Raw genomic sequence first — 20617 nt, forward strand, 5'->3', positions numbered from 1 at the left:
GATCTCTTAGGGTTTCTTTATTAGAGCAAATGGTTTCTGGTAAGCAATGTTGACAGGAGCACAATTCACATTATTAAAAAGGTAAGACTTCTTTACAAAGTACCCTAAATGCCTTCACTCTGCACATGAGGCACATTCTGGTGATGGAAAGATGAATCTTCAAGTCAGAATCCAGACATTAGATGTGGTACAAAGCTAAACAAGAAATAATAGATAATATGGGATTCAACAATAGAAGCCAAACTCCAGATACATTCTAAAATCCCATAATTTATTGCTTCTTCAATTTATTCTTACAAGGCAATGAAACAACTTTCATCTAGTAATTACATTACATAAGAATATTGACACCCCAGAAATCTGTAAGGCTTTTCCCTTATGAACTTCTAAGGACTGAAACCTTTGTGTATAGATGAATAATTTCTAGTAGTTTGTTTACATAGATGAAGCTCTTTGCCTTCATCTTCATGATCTATATATATTTGGCTTTGGCCAAATGGTGTGCCCTATGATTGTACAATTTCTACCCTCTGGCCTTAGTAAGCTGGTATGTGTAACCTTTGAATTACCCAAAAAAACACGCACAAGGGGAAAACAAAAATCTGAAAGCTGTAAGGAAATGCCATGTATTAGATGAGATTTGATATGAGATTTTATTTATTGGGTTGTATGAATGTTGCTGGACTTCAGCTGCAGAGCGCCTCCACAGAGAGTTTCTTCATGCTACCTGGGCATGGATCTCCTCCAAAAACTTCAGGAGCTACAGATACTGAACAAGATTGCTTCCCAATGCAGTTCTACAAGAGATTGTTGTAGTAATTAGAAAATTAAAAAAGAAAAAACATAGAAAGCAGCAACTCAAGACAGTTCAACAGGCTGAGCCACATAATGGCCTCAGACAAATAAACAATTTTAACAATAATTGGAAAAGAAGTTTGTAAACTTTTTCTGGGAAGAGCATAAGTCAAAGACCCAGAACTAGAACCAGAACCAGTAGACAGAAAATGCACACCAAAATTGATTTCCCATCAGCATAAAGGTTAAAAGTTTTAAACTTGTGATAACTGGCTTCTAGGAAAAAGGGGGTCAGGGTGGGAGCCCGAGTATTTTTTTTTCCTTAAAACATTTGGGAAAGCAAATGAGAAATCATTATTTTGTAAATGATATTGTTCATTTATTTGCCATCCATCTCTTCAAAAAAACCAGGCGAATATGCAGTGTTTGTCATCTATATTGAGGTCTCAACTACATCATGCCCTTTCTTTGAACAGTGGAGTTATCAGTTACCTAACACAAGTCTGCATTCCCCCGAAGGGCTCAACTATAGTTGAGCCAGCAAGCATCTCCTAATTTGCCAAATTGAAAGAAGGGTAAAGGAAAAATTTAGCTATCTGAGTTTTTAGTATGTACCCTTTGAAGAGCATCATATGATTTGTGGGCATGACAACTTCCCTCCCGGAAGCTTCCACATGTCCCTTGTGGCACCCCAAAGCTAGCAAACTGTATTTTAGAGATTTTCAGACCAGGTGCACACCACAAATGAGCTTTGGACTGCAGACTATTAACTTTGCTGGAGCCTATAATTTGTGAATTCTTCAGAGATGGCTGCCCTTCAAAAATATCTGCACAGACTCTATCCATTGTTCTTTTTACCAGGGTAATCCCTGCTGGGTTGCCGCCCAATTCTTCAAACACAATCAATTGATTTCCGCTTGGTTTCAGCCAAGACCGGGGAACATGATACCTGAAATTAATAGACTCATCAAAATTTTGCAAAAGCACATACAGTATAAGAAAGGAAAATTTTTCTCAAAATGAGAACATTTCTTACCATCTTTGAGAGGGCCCTCCACAACCAGTTTGGCATTTCTTGTCATTAAAAATACCAGCATAATTACAGCCATTGCAGTTACCATGTGCTGTATATGCAGGCCAGTGGCGACCAATGCTTTCACCATTGATCCATATTTGACCTTTCCCCATGCTACTCATGTCCAAAGCTAATGGATCATTCCCTCCTGGTGCATTAAAAGTAGTCTGGAAATATCACAACATAAATAGAAATTAGAACAAATTGCATAATTTTCTTTGGGATTTCAGGAGAGAAATGGAAAAGCATTAGTTGCTTATCAAGAGGATTCTCACCTTATACCAAGTGAGGGGCTGCTTTTGAGCCAATAATGATCCTTCAACCCACTCATCAGAGGAACTTCCAGTGATGGCCTGAAGGTTTAGAGCTTCACCTTTTAAACCAATCTGCTCAGGGGCATGTAAATGGGTTATTCATAGCTTCTGGTGCCTGGTGGTTATCATCGTGACAAAATTCACAAAAAAATTGAACCAAAAAAGGCCGTTGACTATGCCTATATTTCTATTAAGCATGCTTAACCTGACTTTGCCAATCACTTTTCAATAATTCATGTGCACTCATAAACACTAAATAATTCCAAACCACTCATAGAAGACCCAATTGATCCGACTAATTGTTGAATGATAAGACTGCCTCTTTTTCAATAATGCACTTTTCTACCTTAGCATTTGCTTCAAGATTCTTTTCCTAGTTTGTTGTTTCCACTGGATTTTTAAGTTCAACGATGTGCTTTCTTGACTAATTCTAGAATTCCAAATTAAATTCCTGTTAAAGTGGCAATACAAGAAGAATGAAGAGATGTTATTTAGACAACAAACCTTGTAAGACCATTTCCATGATGACATGTCTACTGTCCCCTCGTTTAGACCCTTTAATGTGACTGGACCAAGGACCCCAGCATTCCACGTCTCAAAATGCAGGCCAACATTCTGAAGTTAAACAAATATGATGATTTAAAGACCAAAAACTTCATTCCCGTCTCTGATAATGTAGCAAAGAATAGAGGGAAAATATTAAAGCAAGAGAACTAACCGGGAGACCCATGGCAACACTTAATAAAGAAATCTTGTTAGTGCCAACCGTCAGCTTTACATTGTCACTAAAAGTTACTTTTGGATTTGATAGTTCCCCATACACAGTTCCTGCCATAAAACAGATGAGTTAGTTAAAAGATGAATAATTAAACAAAGGCATAACTTCAGGTTGTTCAGCAGAAGATCTTCTTCGTTTCCATGAAATGCCACCCGACATCTACCTGATAGTTGACCATTGATGAAAACATGCAAAGCATGGCCTGCAGACATAACGGTGAGAACAGGATATTGTCCAGTCTTTAGAAATCCTTCATCAGGCTTTATATGGACCCTGGAGTGAATATCAAATATTTAAAAAAAAAAAAAAATCACTGAAAAACCACAGCAAAATGATCTTTCTTGAAATGTGTCTCAGATAAGGCAAGAGCATCATTGACTGTAAAACACTCACTCTGTCATGTACCACAAATAGTCTGTGGTATCTCTGGTGATATTTATTTGCTCCAATAATCCATCCATGGTAGTTGTATCCTCAGTATAAGCAGAGGCAGTTTCTTCATTGTATGACTGCCAAGAAAATGTACTCACAGGGTTCATCTTCATCTGCGAGCTTTGGGCACCAATCTGTAGGGAAATTTTGATCTGGTGTCAAGATCCATTATTGGGAATCTTCTAATAGATTTATTTTCAAAAGAAAACAAATTTTCTCAAACTTTCATTTGAAAGCAGCCTATCGGGCTACATTTCATTCTGACAGCTTTTCTCAAAGTCAAATAAAAGATCTCAAATAGAAGAATGATGTTTTCTAGAAATTAATATTTTGTGCATGAACTTTGTAAAATGAAAATAGTGAGAAAATGACTAGAATAAATGTCAAATTATTTTTTAGCTAAAGCAGGAAATATATGGAAGATTCTTGTTGTGGCCAAGAGTCCTTTCCTTACCCTTGCAGTGTTGAAAACTACATTCTTGCAGTCAGGGAGTATACTGACAGACCAAGGAGGCAGGTCATATTGCGTATTTCCAAAGGTCACTTTTGCAGAAGATTTCGGATCGTAATTTGCAAGGAATGCAGCACAAGCTCCAGACTTTGCCTTATACACATGAGCCTAGAAACAACAACAATGAGAAATGGAGTTAATGTCAAGAATAATAACGCAACCCTTCACCAATCTTCTTCTGATGTGAAGTTCTTATTATGGCAAGCATTTTCTCATAAATCAACAAAGCAATCTCATCCTTCCATTAATTTAGCTCAGTAAACTGGTGAAGCAAATTTGGCGAAATATAGCATTTTTGGGGTTTCAAAAGAAAGAAAACTGGAAAACACACACTCCTACACATTAGCCAACTGAATTGAGCCTAACCTCTAAATTTGTCCCAAGATATGTCACCGTGGGATCTGCTGAAACTAAAGCTGGTTCACATAGCTTAATAGCTTTATGCAAATCTCTCAAATGTCCCCATTTTGGTTCGCTTGGTAGTCCTGGTATGAAATAGATAACCAGTTAAATATGATGTAGCACAAACTAATTGGTATATGAACACTCAAAAGCTTCTATATGCAGGATGTTTCTAATGATATTTTTCCTGTATGAGGTGTTAACTGGTAGAATTATCCATTCTCCGTATTATACAAGTATGATACTAATATTCAGTGCTTATAGCTAATTCCTTTATTCATACCGTATTCATCAATAGGAGCATCATAATCATAGCTGGTGGAAATGAAGGGACCACCTGCTGTCCGGCCAAAATTTGTTCCTCCATGGTACTGGAGCCAAAAAAAGACGATTATAAGAAACAAAAAGACCAAACTTTACTTCATATACACCAGCTGGACTAAACTCACTTGGAAAAATAACGAAACACTTGACTTACCATGTAATAATTAATGAAAGAACCACGGTTCTGAATAAACCTGGCAACCGAATATGCCAAGTCTTCTGCAGGCCTATTAGGTATTGCACCACCAAACTCTGTATACCTGGGGGTAAAAAGGAGAAAGATGAGTGTTGGTTTTAGAAAGGACTGCAATAAACAAGAGTACAACAAAACTGTGAATTCAAGGATGTGTAACTTACCAGCCAGTCCAAGCTTCAGTAAACATTTTGGGCTTATAATCCTTGTTAGGAAAGAAATTTTCACAGTAGAAACCATTGCAAGCATCTATCTGTTGGACAACCAATCAATTCACATATGAGAAAGAGAGAGATGCATAGAAGTCTTGATTACCCTAACTGTAGTGAATTATAAATTTCAGCTACTGACATCTCAAGCAATTTCTTTCTTTCTTTCTTTCTAACTTTTCAACTTCAGAAATCCATGTAAATCTTTCTAATTGAACCCTCATAACGAAGCTTCAACCAGAGAAGATTATCAAGTAACAAAGAGACATGCTCATCATTTCTGTCCATACAAATATCAAAGCCTATTTATAAAAGGAAGACAAAACACAACAGATAGACAGGGACCCATCAAAAATAGGAAAGTGATAGCAAGGCCATCAGTAGAGGCCATGAAAATCCCTCTTTGGGCTACAGCTAAATAGACAACATACTGTTAGTAACCCTACCGGCGGGGCACACTAAATGAAAGAAATAAAAGTGCCAGTTGGAAAATGACAAAAAGGAAAAAAAAACTGTTAAAAAAGTTGCAAGTTGCTTACAACAGGATCTGGGGCATCTTCTTGTTTGCACATAACCCATGGAACTCCAGTGCCAAGTTGCACAGCCATTTCTGCTGCCCATTTCGTATAAGCTTTACCAGGAGCACCAATTTCATACTCCACTGGCCCATATTCATTCTCTATCTGCAATAATAATAATTCAATGGAAAAGATGATTCAAATTTCTAGAAAGTACTTAAACCCCATTTCTAGACGCATGGTAAGGATTGTACGGGCTCATGATTCCCACCTGGGACATAATTATGGGACCTCCTTGAGGTTGAAAGAGCTTTTCTGATTTCATCATATCGACAATCTTCTGCGTAAATCCTTGCATTGCCACCTTAATTATAGTTTATCAAAAACCAAAATTTAGTAATTGGAAATTACCAATCAAAATAAAGGGAATAATGAAAGTAGTATTGCAGATATGATGAAAGTTTCCACGTTGCTAACCTTGAAAGGCCCATTGTCTGTTCTAAAAGCTATGCCTGGAACATACTTCAACCAAACAGGAAATCCCCTGAATTTGAAACAGAACAAAGACAAAAAAAAAAACAGAGATTGAATATATATATATAAGCATGCTTAATCCTAAGAAAATAAAGATTTCGCTTTTTTTTTTTTTTTTGTTGAATTTGATAATTTACCCAAAATTCCATTCAGCACAGATATAGGGGCCAATCCGGAGATGAACATAAAGGCCTGCTGCTTGCACTACTTTGATGAAGCGAACCAGATCATACCGCCCCTCAAAATAATACTGAAAGAGGATAATAAGGAAAAATGGAAAACCTATTAAGTTTTTCCTAGTCAAAGAAAAAGGTGCGCTTCGTTTGGTTACTGAGAAATCCGAAGAAAAGAAAATCAAGAGTGTTAGGCTCAGTTCGGAGGAGGTTTTTGTTCCCTCGGCCTCAAACAACAAAAAAGTCCAATCCTCAATTTTGTTCATTTTCCTATCCTTTATCAGCAACCAAACATCCAATACGATCAAAAGCAAGAGAAGAGGATATGCTTTGCATTCACCTTTCCACGAGACGGCTCATGCCCATTCCAAAACACATAAGTCTGTATAACATCCAAGCCTCCATCTTTGGCCTTCTGTATCAGGTCTGGCCACATCTGCAATTCCCAACAACACCCACAAAAAAAAAAAAAAAAAAAAAAAAAAAAAAAAAAAATTAAAAATTCAAGCCTCAAAACCTCTGAAAAAATGCAAACCAGAGACACCCACATTCAAAAAAGCATGAAAAATCCGTAGAAAATTAAAAAGGAAAAAAAAAAGTCAAAGAGAGAAACCCATAAACACATAAAAACCACATTGGCATTTGAAGCACGGTACCTCAGGAGTGCTTCTTGGGTAGTGAATAGACCCAGAAATGAGAATTTTCCTCTGCCCGTTAATGATAAAAGATCTCTTGTCATAAGTCACAGAAGCTGACCCATGAGAAACCCATGAAAATATTAGTATAAACACAACCAAGCTGCCTCTCAACATGCTCCACATTTCCTCTGCAAAACCCGTGAACCGCCCTCTGGTCCTCAAACCAATGCCCTTCTTTACTTTACTATTGGTTTCTTTTTCTGTATAGACTACAGAAAGAGAAAAAGATGAAGAAAACAAGAAACTGAGAGGAAACTTCTTTTAGTTTTTTCTGCACTTCCTTCTTTGCTTCTTTTGAGAATACATGAATTGAATTAATGGTGAGTCTGGAATTGCAGTGGCTCTGGGGCAGCTGCTTTATACATTTAAGGAATGAATGTTGGTGGGTTCCACTCCTCTGCTGTGGGGACTCATCATCCAATCCATGAACACCATTTTTAATCATTTTTATCATTTATTTTTTCTTTCTGCATTTGAAATTTGTTCGTACCATCTCCACGAATCAATCACCTATCGAAATGAATCTTCGATTGTCTCATTTTTAAACCATGAATTGTGATATAATTTTGAGGAATTCTTATAAAATTTGGTAAAGTAATATAATCAATCATTAATGGAGCAAAGAAAGCAATAAATTCATAATTATAGACTAAGTAGATTACAAGAATCCTCCATATGATATGGATGAAGAGGAAATGGAATAAAGATATGATTGCCTTTTAATACAAGCATTACTTTAATTAATTGTGAAATAAATAATAAACTTGAAATTATAAGCTATAAAATATATTTATATATTTGATAAATATTAATTGAAAATAATTTCCTTAAAATTTACCCTAAAAATATTTGAATTATTTTTAATGTTTCTAAAAATTATTTTGTTATTGAAAATAATCGAGAAATATTATAAAGAATTGTTTTGGAAAAAATTACTAAATATACTTAAAGAGACTATACTTTTTAATTTATATGTTTAGTGGATGTAGAGTAAATTAACTTAATAACTTACTGTGATTTAATAACTTAATTTAAATTATTAAATAAATTAAAATATATTTAATAAAATAACTTAATAGTATAACTTAAATTAAAAAATAACTTTAATCGTCGTCACAATATCTTTTACTATTTCATCATCTCCATCATTATTTAACATCCTTTACCCTAATTATAATTTATGAAAATAAATATATTAATTTAATAATTTAAAATAAATTTTGACTTAATTTGATCAAAACAACCTTAAAATAAAAATAAAAATTAAGTAATAAGTTTTGAACATAATTTAATTTAAAATCAACTTAATTTTTCAAATAATAAATATTAAATTTTTTTATCAAATATTCATGAAAAAAGTTTTAACAAATTATTATTTTATTATGTAATCGATATTATATTTATAAATAAATCAAATTGAAAAGTCTGTGAGTTACGACAAATGAAATCATTATAACTTACATTTAATCCCCAAAGTTAAACATGACTTTTAGGCATTTAAAAAAATATCTTAGGGCTTAAACAAAAAAAATGGATTTAGGGTTTATAATTATAAATTGAAGTAAAAAACTTAAATTAAAAAAAAAAAGCAATAATATAATATAAATATCATTGGATCTATTCCAAATCCCAAAGCATAATTACACTTAAATCGATGAATTCTTCCATATATATTTTTTGTCAACAATTTATTCTAGATTGGTTGTTCAACAATATTCCACATTTATTTTTCAACAACCACTTGTACTTCCTACATTTGAGTCGGTGACCCACCATTTCACCCATCCCAAGCCATTTACAATCGGTCCAAATCATTAGAATTTTTATTTTTTTTATTTTCCACATTTAATGCATACATTATTGAATATAGTCACATAATCAATTGTATATTAATTAAGTCTTAGTCAACCAACGAATCACAATTATTGATATAAGATCCTTATAAGATAAGATTAGAATGAATAAAATAATTGAGAAATTTATATATATATATATAATTAATAAATTTCTTTTCTTTAAGCATGCACAATAGAAATTGATATTAAACTCTATTAATTTTTTTTTTTTTTTTTGGCATCAAAATTAATCTAGTGGAAGAAATCATTGAAGGGTTTAAAGTGAATTATTATGATAATGACATTTTTTATAATTGAAAAATACATCAAATTTTTAATTTAAAAAAAAAATGGGTTCTTTACTTCTTGCTTACTTAAATTTAAATAACTCATTGGAAAAGAATCCAGCTTTATATGCTTTTCAAAAGTGATTCCTAAAAGCAATTCTTGCCTCCTTATTGATTTGATGGAATAATTTGCCATCTTTATCTCCTCCACTTCATATTTTCTAGAACCCATACTTAAAAAATATGATTTTTTTAATATATTTAAATAAAACTTTCCAATATAGAAAATATAAAAAATATATTTTTATTCAATTAAATTTAAAAATACCATAATTACCTCTATTTTTAATTATTATTATTTTTCATTTTTAACACTATGATATTTACCAATTTACAAAAAAAAAAATTATTTTGTTTGTAATTGGACCGACAATCACATGTGAAATAGGCCAATTTTAGGGCTTTTAGGAGGTGGGCTTGTGACATTAAAATATCACTTTCCAATTAAATCCACATTTATGTTGATTAATATGGCTAACCTTTGTTTATTCCCGGTCACATTTTTTTGAGGGTTCACCTAATTTTCAACAGCTGCCCTTTGACTAATTTATGGTATTGGGTCAAGGTAATTCCCCATACCGGTCCATGGGCTTTTGTCACACAGTTGAATGGCATGACAAAGAAAAAGACAAAAAAAAAATTAGGACCATCATATAAAAATATTTTTGCTCAACATATATTACAAAATTAAAAATATATTTTTTGTTCAACCATTTATTATTGAATTATTTTATTTTGAAAATATAATTACCATATTTGTTTGAATAGTTTATGACAACCCCAATTTGCATCATTACTGGGACCCATTTTTGTGGGTTCAACTCCATCGTCCACATTGCTGAATTGTAAGTTGAATTACTAGAATTAAAAATAAAATAAAAAAGTTGGGCCCCACCTCTCTTAATGGGCCCATATTGTCAACAAAGTTTTGGAACCTCACGTTTCATGGAATTTCACAGGCCCAAGATTCATCCAACAAAAGAAGATTAGTTTGGCACTTCAGAAAAACTGAAAAAGCAAATCAATGCTTTTCATAAAGAAGAACCCATTATTATTATTATTATTATTATTATTTTTTTTTTTTCTAGATTGCTTCAAAAATTGAAAGATGAGGATGACACATCACCTTGGACAGGCCCACACGGCCCACTAGAATTCAATTGTTTTCTTTCCATTAAAATTTCCCTATAATTAAAAGGGAGATTTTTTTTTTTTTTTTTTTTTGGGTTGGGTTATGGATGAGTTTGCCACGCAACAAAAAAATGGCTAAGAACGGCAGCCTTTGATTGTCCACCCATACCCAACTTTCTTAGTTTTAGAGGGGGGGCATGTAGTTTAAAATAATTGTGGGCCCACATTTTTTTGGGGTCCATGATGGAGACTTGAAGGTCATGCATCCTAATCAGAAACGGAACACGATGATTAGAAGCCACTAAAATTGAAACATTAGGAGTGGAATTTTATGTTTGTTTGGAAAGAAAATAAAAGATAAGAAAAGGAAATTTGATTTTCACTCAAAGCGAAGCATGTGTGAAGTGTTGAATGATGAGTCAATGTCGATGTGCTAACAATATTAGAAGAAATGTACATGTCTTTGGTGAATGACACAATCATTTGACTTAACTACTATTATAATTGGCATTAGGTTGGCTTGGCCGAATGGGGTTTGAGGGAACTCAAAGTTTTCTTCATTAGAAATTATGGCTTCATTTCTAAATCTTTCTAATGTTGTTATTCAACTATTGACATTAAAACTGCAGCAAATTCAGTGGTTGAACCACTACCCCCTCCACCTAATATCACAAAGTCCACAAACTGGCTTTAAGGTTTTTCTTTGACAAATGATTCTGAATTTGTTGCAGCACCCACCCACTCAATCATCGTTATGTGGGGAGGTTGGCTCAAGCCCTATTCACACCCAATCCATCTATTGGTTGAATTGGGTTCATACCCCTGTTCCTTTAAGTGTTCTTAGCAATTGGGTCAGTGTCACAACCACCGGGATCCATTCCTTTCAAACCCCTCCATTCATGTTTTGACCCCTATTTCACCATTTTCAAGCTGTCAGGATAACGCCCTTATCCTAAAAGCTTTATTTATTTCATAACCGTCTTCCTTTTTTAATCAAATATTATATGAAGATGCATTATTGATTGATTCACCATCTAAAAAACTTACATTGAATTAGACCTTATTGGTTTCAGAAGTTACAAAATTAATCTAGACATATTATAACTTGAGTAAACCTAAAAAGTATAGGATAGAAAATGGTGAATGACAGCCAAATGGGCTATGACTTATGAGGGCTAGACTTTTGGTGGCTTCTAGCAATGATATCTCAGACGGAAAGTGGGAGATACATAAGGGTTTTATGAAGGAGAAGCCTATAATTATTAGTCGGGGGAGATGTATAGTTAGGAGAGGCCACTTGGAGACAAATACAGCGAGTCATTGTCTAGTTGTGTAGGCATGCACATATGATGTGGTGATGACTCATGGGATTTGCTTTAACAGAATAGCGAATTGAATTTTAAGGAAAAGCCACTTGGGTTCATTCCCAGATGTTTAATGTGTGATGAGTTTGTTTACGTAATCGGCATGCCCATCTGCAGTGTTGTTGTTGATGATAAGCACCGTATCCAAATTCCACGTTTTTGCCATAATCCCCTTCGACAGTCCCTTTCTGTATATCCCTCTCTTGCGTCTTTGGTCTAACTCAGACAAAGACAGCTTTAATCAAGCCTCATCTACGATTAAAAAGATAAGCTAGAAGTCTGATTTCTTTCCTGGGTTTTTCTTAAAGCACAGGGAAACATTTGTTATTAAACTGAGCCTTTGGGCTCGACCCTCGGGAGTTCAGCTTTCGTCCAGGCCAGGCCAGGCCAGTGATCTGGTAGAAAATCCGTGGCTCAAAACCCAGCCTGTGCATCAACTCTTTTCAACTCGGCCTTTTTTATATTCAAGAATCATCAAGGAAATGGGCTTTTCACATGGGGAAGTGGACATTAAGAAGTGAACTGTTGACATTTGGAGTGAAGTCATATATACAAAGGCGGTGACATTAATTAAAATTTGAAAGGTTAGTTGGATCATCTCCTTTTGAGGAAAGACAGTGCTTGGTGGATATCTTGGCTTGCCACTACTCAATACCATAAAAGAAATCAGTTGTTTCGTTTTTTGATCGTAAAGTAGGACCAAATTCATGAATTTATGGTTCTATATAAGTCGGAAAAGTGGATAGAATCCCCATCTTCAGTTTCCTCCTCGCCGTGTGGCAAATTGAGGGTCAAAAAATAGAAAGAGAAGATGGGTTTTTGTTGTTTCTCTCCTTTTCGGCGCAGCGGGACCCTATGACAGGACATTAGCTCAATACCTCTGTAGCCCAGATGTGAAGGATATAGTTCAGTGTGTTCATCAATACCTCACCCTTGTTTGTGAATTATGCACTCTTATTCTACCCAGGGTTTGAAAGCAAGGGTCTTTTCTACTGGGATGATCCAATGTGAATTCAGCTTTCTTTTCTAGCCTTTATTCTTTGCGGGAATTCATGAGATTGGATCTAGATGTAAGTAGACTATACGTGTGTGTGTGTGAATAAGTTACTTCTTAGTCTTCTGCCCTCTTGGTCACAACAAATTAATTAACGCTGTGAGGGCACAATGAGATGTATTTATTTATCCATCTCTTGACTTGAAAAAGTAGCAAATTTGAATAGGGAGGTTAGAGTCGGTATAGTAGGATGAGGAGGGTCTTTCACGCCTTCCCTTCTTTCTTTTCATTTATTGTTATTTCATAAATACTTGCCGTCATATGAAAGAAAAGGAAACAAGCATGCCCAAATAATGCAGTATCTTATAGGCCCTTTTTAATTGTATAGACAGTTTTAAAAACAGGATGGATGTTGAGATTAGATTAGATGACATCCGTGTGATGGAGAGATGATAGAGAGCAGGTAATAACAAATGTTAGTAAACTCTATCCCAAAATATAGAAGTTTGTTTCACTTTGTAAGGATTATCTATTTATTTGGTCTTATAATCTTATAAAATATGATTGAGCAAATTATCATAAAAGTTAACTTAGGACTTATTTGTTGTTTCATTAAGTCTAAAAAAATCATTACTTTAAAATTTAGGATATTTTAAAAGCTTTTTATTTTCACTATTTCAATAATAATTTTGCCTTAATAGAAAATAAGATTTTTTAAGAAACTTCTATTTTACTAAAAATTGTCATTTTTTCTTTTTGTTAACCTTTAACTTTATTCCAATATTGAAATTCACTCTTAAATCAGCTACTTGGACTATGAGAAAGCTTTTGATCGATACACCCTAGATCCAAATTATTACATTGGATTTGGAAATTAGATCTTATGCCAAATATAAAATTTTTCTTATGGCTAGTTATTAGAAATGTCATTCCTATTTGTGAGTTCCTAATAGCTAGAAGAACGGAAATTTCAAACATATATTGTCTTTGCAATCAAAATATGGAAAATATGGACCATATCTTTAAAAATTGCCCTTTTGTCGAAGGAATTTGGGATCGCATTAAATTTGATTGTCCTACACCCTTTTTTTTTTTTAAGGTGATTTTTTTATTTTTTATTTTATCATGGATTGATACAATTTATAAAAACTATAAAATTAACTGCAAAATTTTCAACCATCCAATGGAAAAAATTGCTATTATTTTGTAGAATGTTTGGATACATAGAAATCAAATGGTGTTTAAGAAAATCCAACCCAACCCCTTTCAAAGTCTTACAAGAATATGTGATTGGTCCTTAGCTTCAAAACAAATAATGTTTTGTCTCTTGAGTAGTTGAAAAATGGATTCGTTGGATTCCTCCAATTAATGGAAATTTCAAATTAAACTTTGATGGTTCAAGAGTAAAAAATAGAAGTGCATCAGGTTGGATTATTAGAGATTCTAATGACATAATAGAAATGGCTACAAGTAGGCATATAGGCAATGCATCAATAATTATTGCAGAATGTATAACTTTTAGAGATGGTGTGCTAACTGCTAAAAATAATGGGTTCTTAAATCTAGAGATTGAAAGCGACTCAAAAGTAATGATAGATAGTTATAATAAAAAAAAGTAACATTTCTAGTTCTATTATGTTGTCAATAGAAGATATTTAGAAGATAACTCAATACCTTAATGTTTGTATTTATTGCCATATTTATAGAGAAGTAAATAAAACGAAAGATTGTTTAGCTAGAAAAGGTATCTATAATTTAGAGTCTTTCATATGGAGGTCAGATTTTCCTAGAGATGTTATAAAGTTAGGCTTTGAAGATTATTGTGGGTCTTCTTTCAATCGTGTGTAGATATTCTACATTGAGTTTCTTTTCATAAAAATAAATAAATCTAAATTTATTTTTGAAAATCTTAGATAATCATTCTTTTATGAAAAAGCAAACCACCTAAATTTTATACCATTTGATCCCGTTCTCAACAAAATTATATTCTATAAATTTCTAAAATTCAACCTCTTATTGTATGATAAAACCAAAATAAATTATCTATCATTAATTCTAATGATTTTCTAATTAGATCCAATGGAATAAAAATAAAATTAATTAAGTTTAAGAAATAAAAGTTAGGATTTTGTGTTCTCTCTCAAATTAAAAATTAAAAAATGAATGAATTAAGTTAACAATGGAACACACACCTCAAATAGAAGGTTGGGCTTTAAAGTTGATTAGGAAGCCTGATATGCAAATAGATTGGGCTTACCATAAGCTGGCAGAGCCCATAATCTCCATTGCCATGCGGTTCATCATGCAGTGGGCCTAGCTTGGCCTGTTTAATCCCAGCCGAACACCATCAATAACCTAGATATCCGACATGTGGTTACAAAAGCTCTTAGATCCAAACAGCCAGAATCTCACATGACAGACACACATGGACAGCTCAAGGTTATCATTCTTCCTGCATAGTACTCAAGATTTCAGGGGAAAAGGGATAACAGCTGAGCTGAAAGGCCCCAAACCCATGACAAGATAACTTCATATATGAGGTTCCCATAACCAGAAAATGATTGGCCCATCAATCCCAACCGTTCAATATGTGATTTTCACTCAGAGCCCATCAATCATATGGCTCAAAATAGGACACCCATGTTCCTAAAGAGAAGCTGCCCATTCCATACACACATATTTCCTGTTCACAACCATCCTTGCCCATGAAAATTTGGGGTGTGTGTGTGAGAGAGAGAGAGAGAGAGGATGGGGCCTTTTTGACATTGAGAAAAATGTCATCTAGCATGGAGGCTGAGGCCCTCCAGATTTGCAAGCACCAATACGAACACAACTAAGCTTGGACATACCTTATACTACTGACAGAATACATGATAAAGTTTCAAAATGTCTCCATCAATGTCTCTGGCTCGAAAATGTACAGGAGTGATTAATAAGCTGCATACGTAGCCTACCTCGTGATCTTAAAAATTTGTGTTATGCTTTATTTATTTATTTTCTATCAATTTGCATGGATATTATCAAGTTGATGGGATGAAATGGACAAGTACTTCTTCTGCTCTTTATAGGTTTGGGTCTATCTTCATATTTAAACCAGTATATGATTATGTTCTTTCTCCATTTATAGGATATTTTTTGCTGTACCCGTTGTAGGGTTTTCCTTTAGAAAAAGGGCAAGAGAAGGGAAAAAAAAAATGGGTCCCTTTGTGTGGCATTGTATGTTAATCCTGATTAAACCGTTCATAGTTCTTGGGTGTCTTTAATTCCCTTCCTCTCATGCCCTAAAAGATTTGAAATGACAATACTTTCCTTTGACACTCAGAAGTGGTATTGTACAACTCTCTCTTTATTTTGGGTGTAGGCTTTTTTTGGTCATATATGAATGACAATGGATTTCTTTCTCTGTTGATTCCAAGTAGAATTTTTTTTTTAAGAAAAAGATCTGTCTGGTTTGAGATTACACAAACTTACTATTTTTTGAAGCATATATAGTTAAATTAATTGTTAAAGTAATGATGTGAGTGTGATTTATGGCATTTTGACAGGTCCTTGAGGGAGAGAGTTAAGGAGATGTAAATCCAAGAAAAAGTCCAAGTTGGTTTCAGATTTCCATGCAAACAGTCAAAAGCCTTGGTCTCTTCAGCTGCTTGTGGTGGTGATTGCAGATATTACAGGCAGTGATAACTAATTTGGGTGAGATGTGAATTTTGGGAAACCTTTCTGTTTGAATGGTTTCTTTTCTGCTCAGCCTTTGTGGTAAAAGAGAAAGTAATGAAAAGACAAAAGAAAAGAAAAGAAAAGACCTGATCAAGATACTGTAATTTAACTGAGGATGGTAAAGAACAGAGATTTAAAAGAGGAAACAAAAAAATTGGGGAAAAGCCAAAAGAAAATAAATGGTCAGGTTGGCAATTTGAAGGGGGTGAGGTGTGGTCTGCAGAGAGGGTTTGGCCGGGTGCTTTAGCTGTCCCTTTGCCTGTGTCAGCATTCAATGCCTTTTGGCGACACTAAGGTGAGAGGGAGATATTCCCTTGCAAGTCTAACCTATCTCCGCTGCTCACTACCCTAATAATATTCCTTCCATTTATTGTAGGAAAATCTAAAATGCTCCTTACCGGCATGAGTAGGAGTGCTCAGCCCCTCAAATGGTTGAGATGGGTTCTACTGAAATCCTCATCTTGATCTTTTCTCTTGCGGGTTATCTCAACTGGTTCAAGTTTTGCACTGCAACAATGCAGTACCCATGAATAATTGAGATAACAAATTTCTTGATTTTGCAGAAAATTAGCCGCGTAAGTTAGTGTACTATCTGTCAAGTGAAGTTACCATTTTTCCTTAGAGAGGATGATCATAGGATGATGTTGTAATATGCTATGCTCCTATCATCTCATGTTCTTGTCTTTAGTGGTAGCGTTTATTTCAACCAGGGTTAAGGAGGGTGGAGATTTTGCAGATAGGGTTGTGGCATATGGGGCAGTGTAGTAGGGTAGCAGCATTCTAGACTCTCCTTGCGTTTTGTCTTTTTTAAGTTGTCTCTTCTCACGTGAATGTCTTCATAGGCCTGTGCTTGAACTGATCAGCTCCTTTAAAAGTGGTTACCACTCTCTTGTTTAGGCCCTTTTAGTCTCTCTCCCCTCTCCCATTTCTCCACTTCTCATACCTTCACTGGACAACAACAAAAGCACTGTTCTTTCTTTGTTCTTTCCTCTCCCGCCATGACTCCAAATTACCTAAATTCACCACCTCCTCCTCCTTTTCCTTTACAGCTCAATGAAGATCAACACCATCAGCTTCTCTTCAGTCCAAAGCCTCAACCTTCTTCTTCTTCATCTTCTTCTCTAACATGTCCTATTTTCTTCAGCCCAACTAAGGAGCAAGGTGGATGTCACTATAGGGATTTACACCAGGCACAACCTCAACAAGAGGTAGTAGTACTAGTACTACATAATTTGAATTTGGCTTTTCTAGGGTTTTTATTTTTTTATTTTATTTTTTTTTAAGTTGTAAGTTTATCATTTTCTTTATCTGATCCTTTGATCTCTTTCTTGAAATTAGGCTCATGATAAATTTGTTTTCCGGGGTGGATCATATGATCATCCAACACTGGAGAGTGAGAGTGACAATGGCCTCAAGTTAACCATTTGGAAGACAGAAGACAGAAATGAAAATCACAGTGAAAATGGCTCAGTTAAGTGGATGTCTTCAAAGATGAGGGTGATGCAGAAGATGATGATCTCGGATCAAACTGGTGCCCAAAAACCAAGCAACACTGCACTCAATTTTGGAGATCACAAGCAGCAATCCTTGCCTTCTGAAACCGATTACAATAGCATCAATTCCTCTAATATCAACAGCAACAACACAATTAGGGTTTGTGCAGATTGTAACACAACTAAGACCCCTCTGTGGAGGAGTGGCCCAAGAGGCCCTAAGGTACTTAAATTTCACCCTTTCCCTTTCTCTAAATTATGATAATAAAAATTTGTTTATAACATTCCTCCACAATTATATTGGTGCAGTCTCTCTGCAACGCCTGCGGAATCAGGCAAAGGAAGGCTAGACGGGCCATGGCTGCTGCTGCTGCAACTGCTAATGGCACAATTCTTCCAACCAACACAGCACCCACAAAGACCAAGGCCAAGCACAAAGACAAGAAGTCGAGCAATGGTCATGTTTCACACTACAAGAAACGGTGCAAACTGGCTGCGGCCCCATCTTGTGAAACAAAGAAGCTTTGTTTCGAGGACTTCACCATAAGCTTGAGTAAGAATTCCGCTTTCCACCGAGTTTTCCTCCAAGACGAGATCAAGGAAGCGGCGATCCTGCTAATGGCTCTATCTTGCGGCCTCGTCCATGGTTGAGTTTCCCATAGATCTTCACTCCAATTTTAATTAGGCTATTTCAGTTTCATGGTTTTTACTTAGACTTAGAGAATAGTAGTGTGATCAGTGTCATGAGAGATGGAGAGTAATGATAAATCATGTGAGAGGTACCGCAAATTCAATAAAATCAAAACCAAGGAATAAACATTATGTTTGGTAATCTTGTGAGCTTCTTGTCCGATATCATGAAATCTTAATTATTCTGAGGGTATAATGATCATTAGCTTTATTAAATCCAAGTGATTTTGATCATAATATAGATAGATAAAAATCAATGGTGAGACCAAGCAGTGGAAGCACGTGATGGAATTTGTATGCTAGCTAGCGAGCTGGTGGAAAACAGTAGTACTATAGCTACTAGTATATCGATTATCAGTGGTGCAGATTGTCTGATTCACATGCTTGATAATACACAGCCTAAAGCTTCACACACTGGCTCTTCAATAATACACGAATGTGGCAAAAGAAACAAAGCCGAAACATGATCTGTTTTGTAAGATGTAGCTAACTGGCTCCACAATCATGATGGTGATGATTCAAACAGGCTAAAACAGCTTTTCGCCTCTTAGGGATCTGATAGATTGCCCTAGGGGATGGTGGTCTCGTCCCAGACACTGATTGAAAGAGTCTTGACATAGAGAAAAAGTGGCGTTGCATTATAGGGTAAGAACTACTGCATTTGCAGTGCCCGTGGGGACTGAAGATATTAAACACACACATGAACAGTGGCCATCAAGTCAAGTCTATGATGAACGTGACTTCATTTAAAAGGCCTTAGTTTTTGAACCAGAACGTTTGTATTGGAGGGAGGTTGACGAAGATGCTACAGCCACAGCTACCATGCGTTTGTTTGTAAAGTCTGTGGGTGTATATATACGTATATAATATGATGTTTCCTTGTTAGTTTTTTATTTTTTTTGAAATCCTTGAAAAACTGTATTGGGAATAATTATCAGTCAAGAAAAACTATAGTGTGGATGACTGTGGAGTGCATCTGAATGTTGTCCTTTGGTAGTGATAAAAATATTGTTATTTTGGATTGCCAAGAGTCTATTATTATCGGTTTGGAATTGTTTTTGAAAATAATTTTGAAATTGATAGGTAAGAAGTTCAAAGTGAGAATTTTTCTATGTAATAAATAAAGTAAAACTTTCAATTTATAGTTTCCAATCTCGAATACCAAAAAATATTCCAAAAGGTCTTTCCTAGTCGAGATCAAACAATTAAAACTTTTTGACAAATACATTTTGCCAAAGTGTGTATTTACTATGATATCATATAATGTTTAAGAATAATAAATTAAATAAGTAAAAGTGATATTAAATATTTACATATATTCCATGATGAATAAATATCATCATTTGTTAATTTTTCATTGATAATATTTTGCCAAAAAAATAAACATATATTTGTCATATCAATTTTGGGAATTAATCAATGTTTTGGATCAGTGATTGAACTGGAAAAATTACAGGTTCACGATTCACCGGTCAAACTGTGGTTGAACTGATGACGTTATGAATAATAATTTATATATTATATAAAAATTATAAATTATTATAAGAAATTAAAATTATATATAATTAAATTTTTTTATAATATTTCATTTTTATATTTGACATATCAAATTAACTGATGAAAAGAAATATAAATATATTAATATTTTAAATTTTATTAAATAGAACATTTATCATATTTAAATATTTAATTTTATTTACATGCCTTTTGTATTTTATTAATTTGAAATTATTATGTTAATTAATTTATATTATTATTTTAATTACATTATATAATTATTATAAAAATAAATGTGAAAGTGTTTTATATTTTTATACAATAAAATTTTTTTAAAAAAATATAAATTTTGTTATATATTTTTATTTGCAAATATAATACAATGACGAAATTTCATAACTTAATGGTTAAACTTCACTTTTTACACCTGAAGGTCCCAATTTGCAAAAAAATTTCTTCTCACTTACTAATCCCACATCAAAAATGGATAAAAAAATATGTTGGGATTGTGAGGTATAAAAGGCATGCAAAAATCATTACTTTGTAAGATTAAAAACTTATTGGGCTTGATAACAAACGGGCAAAAAAAAAAT

At 34.1% G+C, this 20617-nt stretch overlaps 2 protein-coding genes across 2 annotated transcripts; one reads left to right on the forward strand and one right to left on the reverse strand.

Annotated features, from left to right (window-relative positions):
• Positions 1-254: 254 nt before the first annotated feature.
• Positions 255-7639, reverse strand: LOC100259328 (beta-galactosidase). The gene is made up of 19 exons (XM_002282096.4): positions 6915-7639; positions 6599-6694; positions 6223-6335; positions 6029-6095; positions 5823-5915; positions 5573-5716; positions 4989-5077; positions 4786-4891; positions 4591-4678; positions 4272-4390; positions 3849-4013; positions 3356-3528; positions 3126-3235; positions 2903-3012; positions 2689-2799; positions 2146-2256; positions 1832-2037; positions 1411-1744; positions 255-797 (listed from the first exon to the last, which is right to left on the reverse strand). Exons 1-19 carry the CDS (start codon positions 7077-7079, stop codon positions 687-689), a joined length of 2511 nt encoding a protein of 836 aa, XP_002282132.1. The 5' UTR covers positions 7080-7639; the 3' UTR covers positions 255-686.
• Positions 7640-17187: 9548 nt separating this feature from the next.
• LOC100261004 (GATA transcription factor 21) lies at positions 17188-18669 on the forward strand. Its single transcript, XM_002282137.4, has 3 exons — positions 17188-17552; positions 17683-18060; positions 18147-18669. The coding sequence occupies exons 1-3, from the start codon at positions 17343-17345 to the stop codon at positions 18486-18488; spliced, it is 930 nt and encodes a 309-aa protein (XP_002282173.1). The 5' UTR covers positions 17188-17342; the 3' UTR covers positions 18489-18669.
• The last annotated feature ends 1948 nt before the right edge of the window (positions 18670-20617 follow it).

Source organism: Vitis vinifera, chromosome 11, assembly GCF_030704535.1.
Source record: "Vitis vinifera cultivar Pinot Noir 40024 chromosome 11, ASM3070453v1".
In the NCBI taxonomy this organism is placed as follows: Eukaryota; Viridiplantae; Streptophyta; class Magnoliopsida; order Vitales; family Vitaceae; genus Vitis; species Vitis vinifera.

Excerpts from the sequence above, each read along its gene's own strand:
- LOC100259328 (XM_002282096.4), bottom strand. The coding sequence starts at position 7,079 with ATGTGGAGCATGTTGAGAGGCAGCTTGGTTGTGTTTATACTAATATTT. Across the intron at positions 5,078-5,572 it reads AAGATGCCCCAGATCCTGTT|ATAGATGCTTGCAATGGTTT; the intron begins GTAAGCAACTTG and ends GTTGTCCAACAG. Across the intron at positions 2,257-2,688 it reads CATGGAAATGGTCTTACAAG|ATTGGTTTAAAAGGTGAAGC; the intron begins GTTTGTTGTCTA and ends GCCCCTGAGCAG.
- LOC100261004 (XM_002282137.4), top strand. The coding sequence starts at position 17,343 with ATGACTCCAAATTACCTAAATTCACCACCTCCTCCTCCTTTTCCTTTA. Across the intron at positions 17,553-17,682 it reads AGGCACAACCTCAACAAGAG|GCTCATGATAAATTTGTTTT; the intron begins GTAGTAGTACTA and ends TCTTGAAATTAG. Across the intron at positions 18,061-18,146 it reads GTGGCCCAAGAGGCCCTAAG|TCTCTCTGCAACGCCTGCGG; the intron begins GTACTTAAATTT and ends ATATTGGTGCAG.